General features: G+C 41.7%; 1 protein-coding gene across 9 annotated transcripts in view; it reads right to left on the bottom strand.

The window, feature by feature from the left end:
• PAX2 (paired box 2) overlaps nt 1-22325 on the bottom strand; it is a 154663-nt gene that overhangs the window by 88662 nt on the left and 43676 nt on the right. For all 9 annotated transcript variants that reach the window (XM_087702543.1, XM_087702538.1, XM_087702544.1 and 6 more), the window contains one exon: nt 667-752. In XM_087702543.1, the coding sequence (XP_087558669.1) occupies nt 667-752 (86 nt within the window). The remainder of the gene's footprint in view (nt 1-666; nt 753-22325) is intronic.

Genomic DNA, 22325 nt, shown 5'->3' with positions numbered 1-22325 from the left:
CAAGGACTGGCTGCCCCCCTACCCCTCCCCTCTCCTCCCAGGAGTCTTCACACCACCAGCTTTGGATGCCAGGTAATGGCAGGGCCTGCGCAGAGGCTCTGGGAGGGCAAAAAATGGGCCTCCCAGAAGTTCTGGAAGTCTGAAAATGGGCCTGTTTCCAGCCTCCAGAGGGCCTCCAGGGGAGGCTATTTTGCCCTCTCGGAGGCTCGAGAAAAGCCTCTGAAGCCTGGGGAGGGTGAAAACACCCCCCCCCAAATCATGGTGCAGGAGGCTGAGTAGGCCATGCCCACCTAGCAACCATGCAGATAACCGTTGCTAAAACTTTTGAATCCCACTCCTGGATAAAGTACATATAAGATAGTATGTGGAGCATCAACAAACACCATTAATACAGAAGCGCTCTTTGATTTACATAAATAAGCTCCAATAAGATTATGGAACAGTGCATCAGTTGTAGCTTAGCTTAGCATTTCATCAAAAAGATTTATTTGGCTAAATGTTACATTCATTCATAAAATTTTCAGTGGTTTCAGATCTGAATCTAATTCAGCTGGCATCAATCCAACTAGATGCCATATGCTAATTAAGTCCAACTAGAGCCTTCTTTGGTATTAATGATGCTTTCCTGATTTTTTTTTAATGTTACCTAAACAACTTTCCTCTTACCTATAGTATGTCCAGGTGCAGTTACCCCTGTTCCGCTCCCATCCGGTGTTGGGTGGAAAGGCTGTTGTACTTTGGTTCTGATGATCCTGTCACCATAACACAACAACACAGCACATTAGTCTGAGATAGGCACTGCAAATAAAATATTTGATTTTATGTTGATCCATGCACAATGGCCTATGTATATTGATTAAAATAATAGCGATAACAATAAGGGGTGGTATTCACTTACTTTCCCTACCGGTTCACAAATGTGAGTGCACATGCCCATCTGTGCATGTGCTCGGCCTTCTATGCACGTGCTTTGATTGTCCATGCGGCTTGCATGCATATGCGCAGCTTGAAAACGTGCCTAAATAGGATGGCATAGAGCTAGGGTAGGTGGACGATTTCCACTACCGATTCAAGTGAACCGGTCTAAACTGGCTGAATACCACCTCTGATAACAATAGTAACACAACTATTATAAGACCAAGAAATTGCAGAGTATCTAAAGAACCTCTGATCATCTGAAACATTTTAGAAATATTTTGTAATTATAAGTAAATCATTTTTATAAATAAATTTAATGTTTTAATCCTTAATAACTGATTAACAGCAGGCATCCATATTCCTTGCTGGTTCACCTAGGAGAGAACCATGGAGCCCAGTGGCGAAATTCAAATTATTTTACTACCGGTTCTGTGGGTGTGGCTTGGTGGGCATGGTGTGGTTTGGTGGGTGTGGCAGGGAAAGGAAACTGCAAAATCACCATTCCCACCCCATTCTGGTGCCAGGCAGAGGTGGCATTTGCTGGTTCTCCGAATGACTCAAAATTTCCGCTACCGGTTCTCCGAACTACTCAAAATTTCTGCTACCGGTTCTCCAGAATCTGTCAGAATCTGCTGGATTTCACCCCTGATGGAGCCCCTCTGCACAAATTATTTTCAAAACAAATTATGAAGCAAATTGCAAAAAAGGTGTCAACCTGACATCAGCTAAAGAAAGATTCATAGATACCCAGATACCCATTACATAGGTTGTTTTGGAGTACGCAATATTATATAAAATGAAAACAATAGGAACTAATTAGCAAAAAAAACATTGAATGTGAGAGATAAGAGAAAATGATATGCGTCTAAATTTAATTTACGCTGACATTATTCACCATAACCCTCCATAACTTAGCATTCTTATCCAGCCTTGTTTCCACTATGCCTATACATTGGTTCATACATTTCTTTTTAATATTTTAGCTTTTCACATCACTTATTTTTTTATTTATTATATTTATATACCATCAAATATTGTGACTTAGCATTCTACAAAGATATAGCATATGACATATTCACAATGGGGGGAAAAGCAAGCAATTAAATCAAAGGACCTGATTATGACATTCATACTTCCAAAGCCTCCTGGAATAATTCAGTTTTTACTAGTTTCTGATTTACTAATTCTTCCCATTTCAGTGAGCCCAGGCCATCCTAGAGAAATAAGATCTTGCTCCTTGAATGCAGCCTTGGTGTAATATGATCATCAGCATTGAGCATCTGCCAACATGCAAGAGGAGGCTGCATTCTGAACTAACTGTAAGGTAAAGGTAAAGGTTTCCCTCGCACATATGTGCAAGTCGTTCCCGATTCTAGGGGGCGGTGCTCATCTCCATTTCAAAGCTGAAGAGACAGCGCTGTCTAAAGACATCTCTGTGGTCATGTGGACGGCATGACTAAACGCCAAAAGCGCATGGAATGCTGTTCCCACCAAAGGTGGTTCCTATTTTTCTACTTGCATTTTTTACATGCTTTTGAACTGCTAGGTTGGCAGGAGCTGTGATGAGTAATGGGAGCTCACTCCATTATGCGGCGCTAGGGATTCAAACCACCAAACTGCTGACCTTTCTGATCGACAAGCTCAGCATCTTAGCCACTGAGCCACCCCATCCCTGTAAAACTAGTAGTAGTTTCCAAAAAAGCCTCAAGGGCATTCTTGGCTTACAACCGTTTGTTTAGTGACAATTTGAAGTTACAACGACACTGAAAAAAGTGACCTATGACCATTTTTCACACTTACAACTGTTGCAGCATCCACATAGCCACACAATCAAAGTTTGGACCTTTGGCAACTGGCGTGTATGTATGGCAATTTAACCTATGTTCCTTTATTTCCGTCTTCACTCTATCTCTTGTTACTTGACAACACAATCTTATTAAGCCACATAGATCTACATTCAATTTTATAGAAGGAACCTGAGGATGTTATCTCAAAGCTCCTTTCTGTAAGAAACCATGGAGGATGGACCAGGGGTGAAATGCTACCAGTTCGGACCGGTTCGCCCAAACAAAAAAATGCTTCCAGTTCAGGCGAACTGGTATTTCCGATGATCAGCTGTGACGTGCGATTTATATTAGCTAGAAAGCAGGATTTCCTGGTTTCTGGATATGAGATTTGGAGAAAGGCAAATGTTGCTTATATTTCAAAAACAGGAAAGAGACCCAAGAGATGGCAGATTCGACAGCCTGAAAGTGATTCTGGACAAAAGGGTGGGACAGTTTTTAAGCAGTTGGTTTGTATGGCCTTAGTAAAGCATGCATAACATGGCATGAGTTTATCAAGAAGAGTTCATTCCATTATCTGAAGGAATGTCAAATGAAAGAGGAGGGGGTATTGTTCTCTCTTGCTTCAGTAGGCAGGACCAAAAATTCCAGGAAAGTAAATTTAGGTTACATTGTTCGGATGAATTTTCTGAAAATAAAAGTGCCAGCTTATTTATTTATAAATGCATTTGATTTCTATAGCCATCCATCCATCCATCCATCTCTATAAGTGACTCTGATAAAGTGAAAGAGGTACCTCACAAAGTAGCATATTCACCTTAACTGCAGATCTTCCACCATAGCCATCTGACTAACATATTTTGCAGATCTTACATGGAACAGATGGGTAGAGCTGTCAGACATCTTCCAATTCTTTGACTCTACAATATGTAGAACCTCTGTTTACTCCTGAGCTCAATCAGATCAGAAATCTGTTCCTAAAAAGAAATAGCTATTTGGAAGCTACTGATCTACTAACCTACCACATCATTTCGGAATTTGTGCATGAATGTATGCACTGATGAAAAAAAGATGGAGGTGCCAGCTGCAGTGCCGCCATGCTTATTGCCCCATGCTTGAAAAATATCATTTCAATGATAATTGAATGTGTGGATATAGTCTCTTTCCCTGTCCATTCATGCTTAGTAACAGTTTCTCCATTAAATCCTCTCACACTGTTTGATTTTCTCCAAATGGATACTCACGCTCTGGTAGATTTTAATTGTAATTGTCTTTTTTTTTTCTTTTTAATGGATAGAAATTATTGTTTTTAAATCTCTTATTGTTTAGGGTTTTGTAAGCCACTGAGTCTTGGTTGATTAAAATGACATAGAAGCCTTAGTAAATAAATACAATAAATATATTTTAAAACTCATATTTGGCACCAGTGGTGGGATTCAATTTTTTTTACTATCGGTTCTGTGGGTGTGGCTTGGTGGGCATGGCACGGCTTGGTGGGCGTGGCAGGGAAGGATACTGTAAAATCTCCATTCCCACCTCACTCCAGGGGAAGGTTACTGCAAAATCCCCATTTCCTCCCGATCAGCTGGGACTTGGGAGGCAGACAATAGATGGGGCGGGCCCAGTCAGAGGTGATATTTACTGGCTCTCCAAACTACTCAAAATTTCCACTACTGGTTCTCCAGAACTGGTTAGAACTTGCTGAATACCACCTCTGTTTGACACTCTCATCTGAGCATGTCAACTATTTTTTCTTCTCTGTCTGCAAAGATGTTCGTCACCAAAAAAATAAAATCACAATCATTGACATCATTACTATTACAATTTCTATCCCTATGCCCTTCCACCATCTCAACCTTTTTCTCATGACCTACAACTAGCTGTCAGGTTTCCATATAACATCCCCAATGACTGAAGATTCCGAGACTTGAAATTCCTCAAAGTTCCATTTTATTAGCGATGTCATATTGGCACATCTGGGAAAGTCCGAATCTGAAAGCTTCCAGGTTTTCTCCACCCAAAATAAAGTCCAAGCACCTACCCAGCACCCACATGTCATCACATGGCCCAATGAGGCACCATCCCAACTGGAGATACCTCCTAGTCATGCCCTTCCAGGTGCAGGACAAATTGCCCTTGACTCTCTGAGAAAGGAACATTATTATGACTATATATCTCTCCCCAGCTCCAAACAATCCCTCCTTCCCAGTTTCCCACAGACTAAATGTGGCAAGCCTGAAGATCTAATGCCCAAGATGGCTTACAGGCCTGACACTAGCATTACAGCTCGCAGCCATGTTACCCCTGTAGTTTAGGCAGAGGCATTGGGCTTATCTTTCTCTGTTTCCATTCTCTGCAGAAAGAGAATTACATACTGTATGGAAAATCAAAAGCTCGAAAAATTCATAAGTGCCTGAAAAATTGGTGAAAGTGAAGATGGTCTTGGAGGTAACTTTCTCAATTTGTGTCCTACAGATGGGTGGACTTCAACTTCTAGCTTACTCAGCAGATTTGTTGCATTCTGCATTTCTCTCCAAAATGATACTCAGATCAGTTAGGAATTCTTTCATCTGACTTTTTTTTATCCATTTCATCTGGATTTAAAATAAATTGTTATCCGTTCACCAAGATATATTTGTTTAAAACAACCTTGAATTCTTGAGCATTTTAATCATTAGCAGGAATATGTTGTAGGAGGTCTCAAGGTGACTCATTGAAAGGATGAAAGGCTGAGTAGACCTTGAGCCTGGTGAGATTTGAACTGCCAAATTGCAGGCAGCCGACAGCCAGCAGAAGTAGCCTGCAGTACTGCACTCAAACCACTGCACCACCGTGACTCATATACTACTCAGATACATTACAACATCCTAGATTTTTTGGAAGAACTTGATTCATATGAAGGCCAATCAGAGCTAGGAACTAGCAGCCATGATTTCGTGTTGTTATGTGCATCTTCATCATCATGATATATTCAACTTGTACGCTGCCTGTCAGTGACTCTGAAGAAACTAGCAATACAAAAAGGGAAACGGGTGCGTTTTAGCTTCAACACTGCAGTTTTTCCTCTCCCTGGAAAAATCCTCATAGAGATCTACAAATCTATAGAATAGATAAGCTCGATTTCAAACTCAATTTCATTAAGAGCCTCATCAGGGTTGTATTTGACCTTGGGGGAGGGCAGTGGGCGTGGCTGGCATGGGCGTGGTCAGTTTGACATCCTGCAGCTCTCTGCCAGTGGAAACAGAGCCCAGTAAGTCCATGTGCAGCCCATTTTGGCTGTGACGGCCTGCTGCAGCCCTTTGCCAATGAAAATGCAGCCCTCTCGGGCTTTGATTTCAGCTGTGAAGGCCTCTGCAGCCCTCTGCCAGCCAAAAATGGAGCCTGGGAGAGCCACACACGGTCCTCCTGATCTGTGTTTTGACTGAAGCACCATGGGCCAGTCATTCATTGTTTCCAGGATGGCCCTGTAGACCAGATCTAAGCATCCCGTGGGCCACATCTGGCCTGCAGACCTTGAGTTTAACACCCTTGCACTACACTGACAAGATAAATTTTTAGCACTAATAAAACAAATCCTTTAACTACATTGATCATCAATAATGAAATTTTAAATAACGATATGGTTTAATATTTATTCCCCAAGATTTCACAGGACGTTTGGGGGCCAATACCACTCATAAACTAACCTGGTATTCTCACACTAATTTAAACATACAGAAAGACCTGGAAAGAGAGCAAAAGAGGATCACAAACTGGCTAATGGCCCGGCGTTAAGGAGAGACAACTGTTCCAAGGCACAACTAATGTATCACAACTAAGGTCAATGCCTGGAATACTCTACCTGATTACATTGTTACAGTCTCAAACCCTCACAGCTTCAATCTCAAGCTGTCTATCGTGGACCTCACCCCAGCGCACCAGCGTGGCTACTTTCCCTGTGCTACTATCCCAATTTACTTGTAGTCATTTCCTTTGTTTATGCCCATGTTCATACTTATACCTGCTATCCTGTATATGTTGGACAAATAGATAGATAGATAGATAGATAGATAGATAGATAGATAGATAGATAGATAGATAGATAGATAGATAGATAATCAAAGAATCGATAAGAAATGGTTTAAACCCCAGGGTTTAAGTTCCATTCTGGGAATCACCAAGCCACTTAGAATAATCGGGTGCTGCCCAGGTATATATTTATCCCAACCCTCCTTTCATGAACGTCGCCGCATTTTCTAATGTTAGATTTTCCCCCTTACCAGAGGGAGCCCTCTTGTGGAGTACTGTGAAGTTGTTACCACGGCAACTCCACAGCGCTGTACAGTAGAAGCCATTTTACAGCAGTATGGTAGAAGCCGTTTTAAGGTACAACAGGGTGTATCTTAACAGAACACAAACCCCATGGGGTGTTAGGGGTGTCTTTCCCCCATAGTATTTGTTTCCAGAGAATAAGCCATCTGTGTACTAACTGGTTGAAATTGCTCGAGGTGTTCCAGAGATACTGGAACACACACACACACACGCACACACACAAACATGAAAGAAGAAAGAAGAGTTGGAGGAGGAGGAAGAAGAAGAAGGGAAGGAAGGAAGGAAGGAAGGAAGGAAGGAAGGAAGGAAGGAAGGAAGGAAGGAAGGAAAGAAAGAGATCGTAACTTTAGGAGTAAGCATACAATAATTAATAATTAATCTTTTAAAAAGTAAAGGAATCTGAAGCGTGTTAAATTCTTTGAAAATCTAACCCACAAAAGAAATCTTTCTTTTCAGAATAGTTACCATATTTTTCAGATTATAAGATGCAACTTTTTTCCTCAAAAAAGAGGCTGAAAATCTGGGTGTGTCTTATACGTAGAATACAGAATTTGTTGCCTCCTGAAACCCCGCCCCTTCACCAAAATGGCCGTGCATATCCTTATGGAGGCTTTCAAAGAGCTTCTGGGGGCTGGGGAGGGCAGAAATGAGCAAAGAACGGGCCCTTCCCCCCCCCACAGGCCCCAGCAGCACTCTATAAGCCTCCATTAGGCTATGCATGCAAAACAAAATTGACAAAAAGGGGCTGTTTTTGTGAAAAATGGGCCAATTTTTGCATATTTTTGCCTCTCGCAGGAGCACTCTGCAAGCCCCTCCCCCCCAAGGCTATTCATGCCTTTAAAAAACGGGCCCATTTTCATGAAAAACCAGCCGTTTTGGGGAGGTTTGCAGAGTGCAAACCCTTTTTTCCTTTTGATTGATGAGAATTACATTGATCAAGTACTGTGCCAGCAGAAATAAAGTCTTAGGTACTGCAGATTGTCAGAGATTTCCTTCTCCAGCACATGGATAAATACACCTGGAAACATTCTATCTACCTACCTACTCTCTCTCCCTGCCTACTTACTGTATTTCTCTCTCTCTCTCTCTCTCTCTCTCTCTCTCTCTCTCTCTCTCTCTCTCTCTCCCTCTCTCTCTCTCTCTCTCTCTCTCTCTCTCTCCCTCCCTCCCTCTCTCTCTCTCTCCCTCCCTCCCTCCCTCCCTCTCTGTATACTGTATTTCTCTCTCTATTTCTCTCTATCCCTCTACCTACCAACCTACCTACTCTCTCTCTCTTTCCCTACCTATCTACTGTATTTTTCTCTCTTTCTCTCATTTTATCTATCTACCTACTTAACTACTCTCCCTCCCTCCCTACCTACTGTATTTCTCTCCCTCTCTATCCCTCTATCTACCGACCTACCTTTTTTAAAATTTGCCTCTTGAGAACCTTGGTGCATCTTATACTCCGGTGTGTCTTTGAAAAATACAGTACTATTGCATTTATTAGAGGTACAAATGGCCAATATTTGAGTGTTTGCAAAGAAAATTCGTAACTTGTCTCCAGTAATACAATTTAAAACATCTGTTCAGCATAATGAAATGAACGTCAACACTCAGAGGCACCTTGTTTCAAAACAGCAGACCACAGTGAGAAGCCATGGTTATTAAGTCCATATGACTTCTTCAGGAGTATCTGGTTTTCACATCCTGCTGGAGACACTCAACCTAAGGAAGGACCTTATGGTAGATCACAGGGGAAATGTCCCCTCCACTGTAGCTTTGAGGCAGGGGTGGCTTGCTGCCAGCATTACTACCAGTTCGCTTTGCGTGCATGCAGAGTTGCCTGTAAAATGTCCTGCGCATGGGCAGAACATTAAAAATGGACAAAAAAACCATGCCGACAATGCCAGCAGCAGCCAAGGAACCGGTTGGGGGCATGGCTAGCCTGTGACCCAGGCCAAAAAACCACCACCAGCTCATGTGAACCGATAGCAACTCACCTCTGCTTTGAGGTAACACGAAGCATGTAGAGGAGGTACGTTCTAGAGCTATTCTTTACTGAAAGTAGGAAAGGACAAATTTCACCATTGTTCCGCTGCCAGGCTGCACTATAAGGTTCTGCATGTATGAGCATATTGATCCCGCATCTCTGCTCATGCCCCCCTCCTGCAGCAGCCCCAGGAAGCAGTGATGGGGTGCAGGAAAAGGAATGGAAATAGAAAGCTATAAATTATTTGTGACAGGAAAGCAATAGTGCCGGAGAGATACGCACAAGTCCTGTGTCACTATTAGATTCCTTTTAGCCTGATGACACTGTAAAAGAGGTTAAGTGTCTGATGGAATCCTATATGTGGGGGGCTGGAGCAGCCTGGGAGCGGAGCAATCCACAGAGAGGGCTTATATCAATTCTGCAGGCCAATAATATTCCTTTCATTGATCACAGCCCAAAGTTCGAAAATCTCATTACAGCTTGTCAGACCTGGAACTTTTCAAAAATCAATACAACAATATAATGTATGTATACTTAGTATAAATGTATCTATTCATCAGTCTGTGCATCCAAAACCTGCCTGAGGGCTTCTGAATTAAGCCTATCCTTTATAGAACATTCTGTTATTATATAATAATAATATGCTCGTGGTAATGAATAAGTTCTGAAACCTCTTGACTACCTTAGTTAATGCACAATTAAAAGTGTTTCCTTTGGGACCAATGTAAATTCCAACAATGCTGGGGGTCACTCAACTAAGCTCTGGTCAACAGACGTAACCCTTGCAACTTAATTGAAACTCAGTTCATCTCAAGAATGGCAAGAGACGTGGTGGCTCAGGGGCTAAGATGCTGAGCTTGTCAATCAGAAAGGCCGGCAGTTCGGCAGTTTGAATCCCTAGCACCCCGTAATGGAGTGAGCTCCTGTTACTTGTCCCAGTTTCTGCCAACCTAGCAGTTCGAAAGCATGTAAAAAATGCAAGTAGAAAAATAGGAACCACCTTTGGTGGGAAGGTAACACAGTTCCGTGTGCCTTTGGTATTTAGTCATGCCGTCCACATGACCATGATATTTCTTTGGACAGCACTGGCTTTTTGGCTTTGAAATGGAGATGAGCACTGCCCCCTAGAGTCGGGAATGACTGGAGAACCTTTACCTTTACCTTTAATCTTGAAAATAGTGCTTGTTTTCTGAAAAGACAGCTAAAGCTATTTCCAGCGCAGCTGCCCAAGCCCTCCAAAGGGTCCAGCTGCTTTCACGGTTCAAGATGGCCCGTGGTATGCACTTCTGGGTATTGTGAAACATGTCTTCTGAAAGCTTTGCATAGACTTGCTACTCAACTTTTACAAGCCTCCAGAAAATATAGCATGTTATGAGCCAGTTTCCCAACTCCTGACCCCATAGTCTTCATTTTGATCTCTCAATGGGCAATAATCTGCATCTACTTCTACTTTTAAATGATGTTCGTCCATCGTGTTCAAAGAGGACCTTGACATCTAACAGGTTGTGGGCTGTGCACAATGTGTCCACAGGTGGCTGGTAAGTCCTATATGGGCATGAAATGTTCTGCCACATGTTGAGCAGACATGCGTGGGCACCATTGTTGTAGCTTTTGCAGATCTGCCTTTGCTGAGTGCTTGCTTCTCTTGTGCTATGGTTGCCCTTCTGTCCTCAGTTGTTTGGCAGCCTTGGTAGATCAGTGTGTGCCATGTTGGTCGATCTTGTGCCAGGGTTTCCCAGGAGGTGGTGTCGATACCCAGGGACTAGAAGGAGGCTTTCAATGTGTCTTTGTATCACTTCCTTTGCCCCCCGTGCGATCACTTTCCTTGAGACAGCTCACCATAGAGGAGCTGTTTGGGGACACAATGGTCTGGCATCCTTGCAACATGGCCTACCCAGTGTGTCTGGGCTTTCATCAGCAGGGTGTGAACTGAACAGTTAGGGTTTTAAATAATTTTAAATACACACACACACACACAAACCCACACACACACACACACACAGACACAAATCTTTTTTTTGCCACCCTCTTTCTTTCTGTGGCTCTATCATCTAAAATTCAATCAAGTCAACCCATAAAACATAAAACCATTCAAAACTAAAAGCATCAAAGACTTGCGTGGAGATGGAGGTAACCCAAGTTCAGCTTGATTAAAACTACATTCTCACGACAGAAAAAATTAATATGACACTAAAAGGCACTGATTTATCACATTGGTGTAAAGGAGCAGTAAATGTTCTCCTGGTTCCAGTTTCATCTAAGCAGTTGACACTTGGAGTTGCATTCTGACCAAGACCTACACTAAGTAAATCTTCTCAGAAAGTAGGAAGTAAATGACATGTACATAGATGTTGAGACTCTAGAAAGAGTGCAGAGAAGAGCAACAAAGATGATTAGGGGACTGGAGGATAAAACATATGAAGAATGGTTGTAGGAACTGGGTAGGTCTAGTTTAATGAAAAGAAGGACTAGGGGTGAACATGATAGCAGTGTTCCAATATCTCAGGGGTTGCCACAAAGAAGAGGGCACCTGAGGGTCAAACAAGATGCAATGAGTGGAAACTAATCAAGGAGAGAAGCAACTTAGAACTGAGGAGAAATTTCCTGACAGTGAGAACAATTAATCAGTGGGACAACTTGCCTCCAGAAGTTGTGAATGCTCCAACACTGGACGTTTTAAAGAAGAGATTGGATAACCATTTGTCTGAAGTGGTGTAGGGTTTCCTGCCTAGGCAGGGGGTTGGATTAAAAGACCTCCAAGGTCCCATCCAACTCTGTTATTCTATTCTATTCTCAAGTATGAATTAAATTTCAGCTTCCTCTGACAATCCAATATTTTACAGCCCAAAGACACATACAACAGTCTCTGAGACAGACAACTCTGAATCTTTGCAGGAAAAAAAAGTATAGCCAACTTAGTGTATAGATGATAATTTGCTCACAACCCACATAGGATCTTTCTCAGCACTTCAAACACATGTTAAGTATCAGTAGATATAAGTTTGGGTTCAGAGAACCCTGACGTGAAACGTCACTATTTAGATTATCTAAATGTCCAACAGAGTATGAAATGAAAGCATTCCAACAGAGGGCTGCCTAGCCCCTAATTGCACCTATCAAATGAATGGTAACTCAACTATCTCCTGTGTAATAAATTCCATTGTCAAACCATTAGGAAGGGTTATTTTTCTCACATAGTGCACTATTAGAATCTGCTTTCCTGTAACACAGGTCATGTATTGTGTCTTATACTCTGAACAAGAAGGAACCTGCCTTTCTGTGTTTGAAATACAGCAACATAGCCTCCCCAGTCATCTATATCCCAGCTCCTTCAACCTTTTTTATTACATCCTGTTTCCCCCAAAATAAGCCCTCCTGAAAATATTTAAACGCATGCCCAGCCGGTCCCCCCATTTACTCTGGTTGCTTGTCGCGTGGTGAGGAGGCGAGGCCTAGGGGGAGGGAATGGAGGGGAACATGTCCCATGCACCCCATACTCCCATACCTAATGGCTGCTGCCACAACCCTAGCCACCACGTCAGTTTTGTCACACTAATGGCCACCGCAACAAGCGTGGCAGGTCAAGCGACGTGCCATGTGCCCCACTCCTTCCCTACCACCATTTACTCCTGCAGCTGAGTGGTGCTTTGATTGAAAAGCATCCAGCTGACGAGCGGCTGTGTTGCAGCAGTGCCACATAGCAGCAGTCATGAGGTGACCACGCTCGCCGCCTCCTGCAGCTCAAAAGTAATAAGACCTCCCCGAAAATAAGGCCAAGCGCTTATTTCAGGTGTCAAAAGAAAATAAGGCTCTGTCTTATTTTTAGGGAAACATGGTATTGGTCATCTTCTCTGAATCTTTTTCAGAATCTCTGAATTAGTTTTGAAGTGTTATCCTATTTCTATTCTAATTAGCTCATACTAAATTTGCAATTAATTGCTATTTCAAAATATTTTTTCACAAGTACTTTTACCAAGCCAAGTCTCTTTAGATGAGTTTACTTTCCTCTACCCACTCCCACTAGTAAATTTTGTAAATCATGTTGTCATGTTCAGTTACTGCATGGCATCAGGTTTTAACCATGATGCCATTTAATCTAGAAATTTGAGGAAACTAGGGGTATCTAACTTTGCTTTTTGTGATGAGTCACATATAACCCAGCTGGAATAGAAGGCACAGTTTATCTCTACATTTTGGTTAAGCTATTATTTCTGCAACAAACATTGACCCACCCCTATAAATTTGGTCTACAACTATCAGTCCTTGGAACTGAAGGTAAAGGGAAGCACTGTGACCTGATTCACAAGAAGGCCAAGGCACTGCCCAAATACAACCTTCTAATGATGGAATCCCAGACGGAACAAATGTTATGGTACTTGCAGACCAGGGGTGGGTTTCTAATCCCGTTCCAACCGGTTCGGTTGGAACGGTGCCGGCGGCCTCCTCGTGCATGCGCGCAGTTCACGCATGCATCTTAGCGCCTGCGCGATGCTCCAGCTGCTCACGGAGACTCGCGCAGGTGCTGTATGTGCCATCCAGCTGCTCGCGGAGAATTGCGCAGACGCTGTATGTGCCATATGCCTGCATGGAAGCGCAGAAACCTTCAAAGACCGGTAAGGAGCGCATGTGGGCGGGTGGGCCACGGGGACCGCCACGAACCAGTTGAAACACACCCCTGTTGCAGACCAGTTGGGCAGCTCTTCCGCCGTTTGTGGAGGTGGCATACAACAACGCAATGCATAGTAGCACTGGATTCACCCCATTCCGAGTGGTCAATGGGTTAGACTTCATCTCTATTCCCAAGTACCCACAGGCACTGCTCTCCCCTTGCCGGCCCAGTGAGTGGAGGGGTACCAGACTAGGTGTAAGAAGCACTATAAAAACAGCACTAATGAAAGCTGCCGAGGTGTACAAAGCCGAAGCAGACAAAAAGTAGGCCCCTCACAAACCATTCCAGGTGGGAGGGAAAGTGTATCTCTCAAACTCTAGCACGACATGTGACATTAGGAAAGCAACTGAATGGGCTCAGAAGAGCAGTGAGCAATGGATCAGTCAAATCAATGGGTCATGTTTTATTATTCTGTTCTGAAATTCACACAACAATCAAATCTCTCTATTTTTTCTACCCAAGACTCCCACCCTGGCAAGAAGCAGAATTCACCTTCAACTTCAGTTTGCGTAAGGGAAGTTGAGATTAAAATTTTGTTTTTGTTTTGTTTTTCTTTCTACTTGGCGTTTGGCTGAAGTTCGGCATTTTGCTGTAGCAAAATACAAAAAGTTCAGAAGGGAAGACTGGTAGCGTCCTTTCCCTGCTACTCATTTTTGTGCTAATAGGACAAAATGTCTTCTTCATACATTTTAATCTCAAGATTCCTAATCATCTTTGCTGCTCTTCTCTGCAGTCTTTCCAGAGTGTCGACATCTTTTTTATAATTCAGTTACCAAACTAGATGCAATATTCCAAATGTGGTCATATTAGGTAATTATAAAGCAGTCCTAATACTTCATGTGATCTTGATTCTATCCCTCTATTAATGCAGTCTAGGATTGCATTGACTTTTTTGACTTCTGCAGCATCCTACTTGCCCTTATTTAAGTCATAATCCACAAGGACTCCAAGATCTCTCTCACGCTATTGAGCCAGATTTCACCTAATATATTATCTGTACATTTGGTTTTTCTTTCTTTCCATTCAATTTCATTTTGTTAGATAGGGCCCAGTATTCAAGTCTGTCAAGATCCATCTAGATCATGGACCTATCTTCCTGGATGTTGGCAGTACTTGCCAGCTTAGTGTTGTCTGGAAATTTGATTACTTCCCCTTCTATTCCTTCATCTAAATTCTTTATGAAGATATTGAAGAGCATTGAACCTAAAACAGAATGTTGGGGTGCCCCACTGTTACTTCCCTCCATGTAGATGTACTGTATTTTTCAGAGTATAAGACGCACCTTTTTTCCTCAAAAAAGAGGCTGAAAATCTGGCTGCGTCTTATACATCGAATACAGCATTTTTTTGCCTATCAAAGCCCCGCCCTCTTCACCAAAATGGCCATGGATAGCCTTATGAAGGCTTTCAGAGAGCTCCTGGGGGCTGGGAAGGGCAGAAATGAACTAAAAATGGGCTGTTCGCCCCCCCCCCAGCCTCCAGCAGCACTCTATAAGCCTCCATAAGGCTATGCATGCAATTTTTTTTTGACAAACAACAGGCCCGTTTTCATGAAAAACAGGCTTTTTTTGCTCATTTTTGCCCCTCCAGGAGCACTCTGCAAGCCACCCCAAGGCTATTCATGACTTTTATTTGAAAAAAAATGGGCCCGTTTTCACGAAATGGGTTTTGAGGAGATTTGCAAAGTGCAAAAACTTTTTTTTTCCTTTCAGAAAGCTCTTTAGTTAGAGTGATTGATGAGAATTACATTGATCAAGTGCTGTGCCAGCAGAAAGAAGTCAGGTTGTCAGTGATTACCTTCTCAAGCACATGGATAAATATACCTGGAAACATCTACCTACCTACCTACTCTCTCTCTCCCCCTACCTACCTACTACATTTCTTTCTATCTATCTATCTATCTATCTATCTATCTATCTATCTATCTATCTATCTATCTATCATCTATCTATCTATCTATCTACTCTCCCCCTCCCTCCCTCCCTACTGTATTTCTCTCTCTCTCTCTATCCCTCTATCTACCTACCTACCTACTCTCTCTCTCTCCCTACCTACCTACTCTCTCTCTCTCTCTCTCTCCCTCTCTCCCTCTACCTACCTACCTACTTTCTCACCCTACCTACCTACTGTATTTCTCTCCCTCTCCATCTCTATCCCTCTATCTACCTACCTACTTTTTTTTAATTTGCCTCTTCAAAACTTTGGTGCGTCTTATACTCCGGTGCATCTTATACTCTGACAAATATGGTAGTTCCATTAAGGATTACCCATTGAGTGTGATGTCAGCCAGTTAAAAATCTATTTGGTGGTGATACTGTTTATTCCACATCTTTCTAGCTTGCCAAGAAGTAGGTTGAGGTCTACTTTGTCAAATGCCGTACTGAAATCAAGAATACTATGTCCATAGCATTTCAGTGGTCCGTTAATTTAATCACTTTGTCAAAGAATGAAATAAGATTTGTTAGGCATGAACTCTTTTTGACAAACCCATGTTGGCTTCTTGTTTTAACTTTGCTTCATTCTAAGTATTCACAGATCTGTTGCTTGATTACATTTTCCAGGATATTACCAGGTGTGGATGTCAGGCTGATTGGTCTATAGAAGGGGTAGTCAACCTATTTATACCTACTGCCCACTTTTGTATCTCTGTTAGTAGTAAAATTTTCTAACCGCCCACCGGTTCCACAGTAATGGTGATTTATAAAGTAGGGAAGTAACTTTACTTTATAAAATTTATAAAGCAGAGTTACAGCAAACCCCTACCATCCACCATGAAAGCTGGAACACCCACTAGTGGGCAGTAGGGACCAGGCTGACTACCACTGGTCTATAGTTTCCTGGATCTGTTTGTTTGTTTGTTTGTTTGCCCTTTTTTGAAGATGGGAACAATATCACCTCTCTTCTAGTCCTCTGGTAGTTCCTTGGTTCAGTACTCCAGGATCTTTGAAAGATATGGTTCAATGTTTCTGAGATCACATCTGCCAGCTCCTTCAGAAATCTGGGGGTGTAATCCATCAGGTGATTTGAACTTCTCTAAGCAGATAGGTGTTCTCTTACAAATTTCTTGCTTATTTTAATTTGTATTCGTAGTCTGTCTTTTATGGTTATGTTTTTAGGCTATTTTTTTTTCTTTTTGTGTGATGACAGATAGAAAGAATGAATTAAGCAGTTCTGTTTTCTCTCTACAGCCCATTACTTGCTTGCCATCTTCTCCCATTAGTGGACCAATTGTTTCCTTGACTTTTTTCTTTGTTTTCTCTATGTTGAAAGAAAATTTAGTTATTGGTTTTGACATTTCTTGCAAGTCTTAGTTCATTCTAAGCCTCAGCTTTTCCAACCATCTTTGCAAGTTGGTATTCTGCCTTAGATATATGTCCCTCTTTCCACTTTTTGTATTCACCCTTTTTGTCTTTCAGTTTATCTGTTTAGGTGCAATCATGTTGATTTCTTCTTGGATTTCTTATTTTTCTTTTCAGTGGCATTTAGCTGGCTGGGCTTTTATAATAATATTTTTCATAGTTTACCAAGCTTCTTGAGTTGTTTTCACCTTTAAGTTTTTTTTCATGGAATCATTCCCAAGATCTTTCTACATTTGTTAAAGTTAGCTTTAAAATCCTGGCTTGTAGTATTGTTAAAAATGTATCTAAAACAAATTGGTAGCCACACGATATGTGCTTTTGTAAAAAGTCTGCTACAGATTAAAAGTGAGTTAAAATATTATATATTTTCTGTTTCCCTGAAAATAAGACCTCCTTGGATAATAAGCTCAATTGGGCTTTGGAGCACATGTGCTACAATAAGCCCTCCCCAAAAAATAAGCCCTCCTTGAAAATATTGCAACACAGCAGCAGCCATGAGATGACCACGCTCGCTGCCTCCTGCACCTCAAAAATAATAAGACCTCCCCAAAAATAAGGCCAAGCACTTATTTTGAGGGTCAAAAGAAAATAAGACCCTCTTATTTTCAGGGAAACCTAGTACACACACACACACACAAACACACACATTATAGATATAGATATATAGATATGAAAAAGAAAGACCTGTTAACTTTTGGAAGAGCTCTTTACAGCCATTGCTGCCTGCCCTCCATCTTAGCTCCTCCCCCCTCCAACATAACATTTGCTTATAGTTCTATTGCTTGTGTTTGCACTATATTGAATTCCAACATGACATGGTCATTCTCCCCCAAAGTTCTGGCAAGGTGAACCCCCTCTATTGCCTCTGTTAGCAAGAATAGAGTTCCAGTTTCCTTATCCTATATTGGGGTCTCTAAAATATTGTGGTATTTGAAGCCTTTATGAATGATAAAATGCAGGAACACACGGCTTCAGTAACTATGGTGAATGTCCAGAAGAGAGTCTGTCTAACTACAAGGGATAATCATCAAGTCTATGCTGCACCAATCAGCATAGGAGAGGCAAATTAGATTTTCTCCCTGATCATATCCAGAGGTGGTATTCAGCCGGTTCTCTCTGGTTGGGGTGAACCGGTAGCGGTGGCTGCCCTGCCATAATGTGCGAGCACTGTGCATGCATAAAAGGCAGTGCGCATGTGGAAACACAGTGCATGCGAGCGAAGCCAGAGTGCATGCTCACATTTGCAAATCGGTAGGGAAGTTAAGTTAATCCCACCGCTAATCATATCCATATTCAAGATTACTTTTTCAAGTGACCAACCCTATTTTTTATTCGTGCTGTGTTATGTAAAAAAACAATAACCATGCAGTGTTTCTTCCTCCCAAAATCTTCCCCTTCTTTTTCCAGTAATGAAGCTCACAAAACAGCAACCCTCCCAAGATCTAGGAGAGTGCTTAAAATAGATGGATCTATTTAAGTCTTTGCATTTGCTTTTAATGTTCTGTTGTTCTATCTTTTAATAACTGTTTGTATAGCTATTTTAATAGATTTTTGCAAGCTATCCAAAACTATGTATTTTAAATTGATAAATCAATCAACAACATATAGTACACATTTACATTGAAGCTTTTTACATGCACATTTCCTTCCTGATTTTTTTTCTACACTATAAAATCAAATCAAATAATTCTTTTTCTTTTTTTTAATTCACATGTTCAAAATTAATGCAGTATGTAGCTAAGAACAATTAGTCACTACTAATATTGTTATTCTTTATGTAAATGACAAAGTTAAATATTAGCTTACATAGAAAGAATAGATGCCAAGATGGAAAATTGTGTAATTCATACCAATAAAACTTGAAACAGAATAGTATATTTTAGTACAAAATCATTGTAGACGTATTTTTAGTTCTCATGTTATGTTTTCAATATTTTTTAAAAAACTTAATAAGAGTTTATTAAATGATGGCATGTGTGTTTTGTATTCCTAAGAAGTGTGTTATCAATGCATTTTACTAGTGATAAGTTGCAATTCAATCCTGTCCCCTTATTTGTCCTATTCTCTATGTCTCCTCATAGTCTCTATGTCTCAGTGGCTAGGTGTCAGCTTCTGCCTTGCTGTTGCTTCAGCTGCCATGAAACGGGAAGGGGGGGGCTTGTAGTTGGGAGGGGTTAATTGATGTGCTGGAGGAATGTTCTAGGAAGTACCAGTCGTTGGGATTGCGCATGCGTATGTGTTTCCCGCCTGCATCAACGGCCTCGACATTCCATCGTCCGGCCTGTCTTTTTGAAGTTATCTCACACCTGACATTTGAAGGACTTATGATTGGACTGGAGCTTTGATCTTAAGGGGGGGGGGGGGAACGGGCTATTCTATATATCAATTGCTTTCGCGCCATATTAATCAGACTTTGCTTTGCTACTGCTCACTTACCATTTATAATTAGTAAAAGTACTTTGGATTTCCAACCCATGGGGTCTCTTAGTCTTCTTTCCTAATTATGTAATGGAGTGGGGCGTGACACTAGGACACTCAGTGGCTAGGACACTGAGCTTGTCGATCAGAAAGGTCGGCAGTTTGGCGGTTCGAATCCCTAGCGCCGCGTAACAGAGTGAGCTCCTGTTACTTGTCCCAGCTTCTGTTACTTGTCCCAACCTAGCAGTTACAAAGCATGTAAAAATGCAAGTAAAAAAATAGAGATCACTTTTGGTGGGAAGGTAACAGTGTTCCATGCCCCTTCGGCATTTAGTCATGCTGGCCACATGACCACGCAGACGTCTTTGGACAACCCTGGCTCTTCGGTTTTGAAACTGAGATGAACACAACCCCCTAGAGTCGGGAACGACTAGCACATATGTGTGAGGTACCTTTACCTATGTCTCCTCAGTGAACATATATTTACATGTGCACCCCATTTTCTATATCATTTGTTTTCCAAATACATCTAGAATATTTGGGGCCAACTTGTATTGGAGTAAAAGTGACCATAACCAGTGGAGAAACATCTTCCAGCCACAGATATTAAATAAAAAGCCACTCTAATATAGAGAATCTTGTCTCTTTCCTAGCAGATGCTATTCAAAATATTATCCAATATCTATGTGCTGAGAAATGTTTGCATACATATATTTATTCTGAGTTAATTCCAGAGTTTATACAACAGCGCTGCATAATGCAGTGGATGTATAGCATAAAAACAGCATCTCAACCAAATATCACTGAACCATGATTAATTGGATTAACTCAGTTGCTCAGGCTCACACAACACTTTGATCCCTAGACATGGTGGCTTTGTACAATATATTGAGTCATAAAGTAGTTAACTCCAGTTTAGCTTTGCAAACTATGTGAAACAAGCAGATCAAGAGTCTGTGTTTTCTTAGCCAAATAATCTCAAAAGGTAAATCTCTATTTATGTGTCTGTATAGAAGGTTGAATGTGATAACCCATTGATTTTTCAAACCCTAACTTGTCTTGTATCTCTTTTCTTTTGTTATCCTGGAGGCATGGTGGCATGCCCCTATTTTAAATACCTTTGCCTCCTTCCATCTCCTCCTCCCACTCTTCCAAAAAGTGTCAATATTTTATTTGGATTTTTAACTTCACTCCATAACAGTTGCTTGACCTCCTGACTCGTACAAGTCATATAAATTCTGAGACTTTATTCAGGAGCCATGTTCATGCTATTGAATAAGCAATTTGGGAGGATGAATTAATGACTTCTGCTGTTGCTGGAAAGTCCCTGAAGAAATATTAAAATTGCTTGCAGACTAAATCAATACTCACTGAACACCAAAGCATGAGATCTTGGAGAAACAAGTACTTGGAAAAGGAAGGGGAATTCCTGCATAAACCATCCACTTCACCCCGACTACATTTTTTTTTCAAAAAAAGAATCAGCTGATTCCTCTTACTCGGGTTTTTAAAGAGGGCTGCCTTCTGACTTAGGAACAAGAGAAAGGTAATTCCTCTTCTTTTGTGTTTCTACAGAAACAGCAGCTGAGCATACCGAGCATCTGAGATCATCCTAACCTGACAACCCCTTACAGGATGGAGAGAGGTCAAGTCCAGATACTGCCTGCCAGCCATTCATTTCAACTAAAATGAAGGAACATGGTAGATTTATTTGAAATGCTTTATATTGTTTTAAATGTGTACGCATTTTGAAATTGCTTACTACAAGATTATAAAAATGCCATGATGGGGGGAAAAATCCATCTACTAGAAAGACAATCGTGGATTAGACAATGCCAAAAGTATGCCAACATTTAAAGCTGTTGAAAGGAGTTTGGCACAACAGCAGCAACTGAGAAAAAACAAAATAACCCCTCAATGTTTAACAGCTTAGCCTTAGAAGAAAAACAAATATCCACAGTGGACCACTGAGACTATTTTCGAGAGAAGAACACAACTAACCAGTTTTTCTGAAATATGCACAAGAACAAGTGAGAATGTATAAACGTGGAAATATTTTCACAGGCATATTTCTATCGTAAGAGAATAAGTACCTACTCCTAGGCCAGTGATGGTTAACCTTTTTTGGCTTGGGTGCTGAGCATGTGCGTGCCATAGCACATGTGTATGTGCCCACACCCATAATTTAATGCCCCCTTCACGGCCCCCGTGCATGCACGCATGACCCCACTCCCATCCCGTTTTGGGGCTAGCAGCCTCTAGAGGCTTTCCTGAAGCCTGGGGAGGACGAAAACAGCCTCCTACAGCCCCCTGGAAGCCAGAAACCAATCATTTCTGAACTTTGGGTAGGCTGGTTGGGGCCATTTTTCACTCTCCCCAGGATCTAGAGGCTTTCCTGAAGCCTGGGGAGGGTGAAAATGACCTCCACGGCCCTCCAGAAGGCCAAACATCTGCTGGCTGGTGCACATATATGCGCTGGAGCTGACCCTAGGACAACGGCTTGCATGCCTGCAGATATGGCTCCGTGTGCAACCTGTGGCACATGTGCCATAGGTTCACCATCATGATACTAGGCTAAGTCAAAGAAAAAACAGCTTTTGAGAGCTCACTAAGATCTGTAGTACTTTCTGATATTCTGACAGACAAAAAGGACAAAGTTGGGTAGAAGCACTTTGACTAAGGTTAAAGCGACCTGGTCAGAGTGGCACAGGGTCGCAATCTGCTTTGACTAGCAGATTTCTCAGAAACATCAATCCCTGGTGGGGAGACCATTATAAGTTAGGGTGCAACTGCACGGAATATTAAGGAGCAATTCACCCCAACTATAGTTGTCAGGAAAATGTGCTAGAGTTTCATTTGTAGTCTTAGGCCAAACCTACTACTGCCTCGGTGATG

This window comes from Thamnophis sirtalis, unplaced genomic scaffold (genome assembly GCF_051295495.1).
Source record: "Thamnophis sirtalis isolate CommonGarterSnake01/CBP01778 unplaced genomic scaffold, rThaSir2_p1.2 scaffold_15, whole genome shotgun sequence".
Lineage (NCBI taxonomy): Eukaryota > Metazoa > Chordata > Lepidosauria > Squamata > Natricidae > Thamnophis > Thamnophis sirtalis.
Note: the sequence above shows the minus strand (reverse complement) of the source record. Positions and strands in the feature narration are given on the sequence as shown.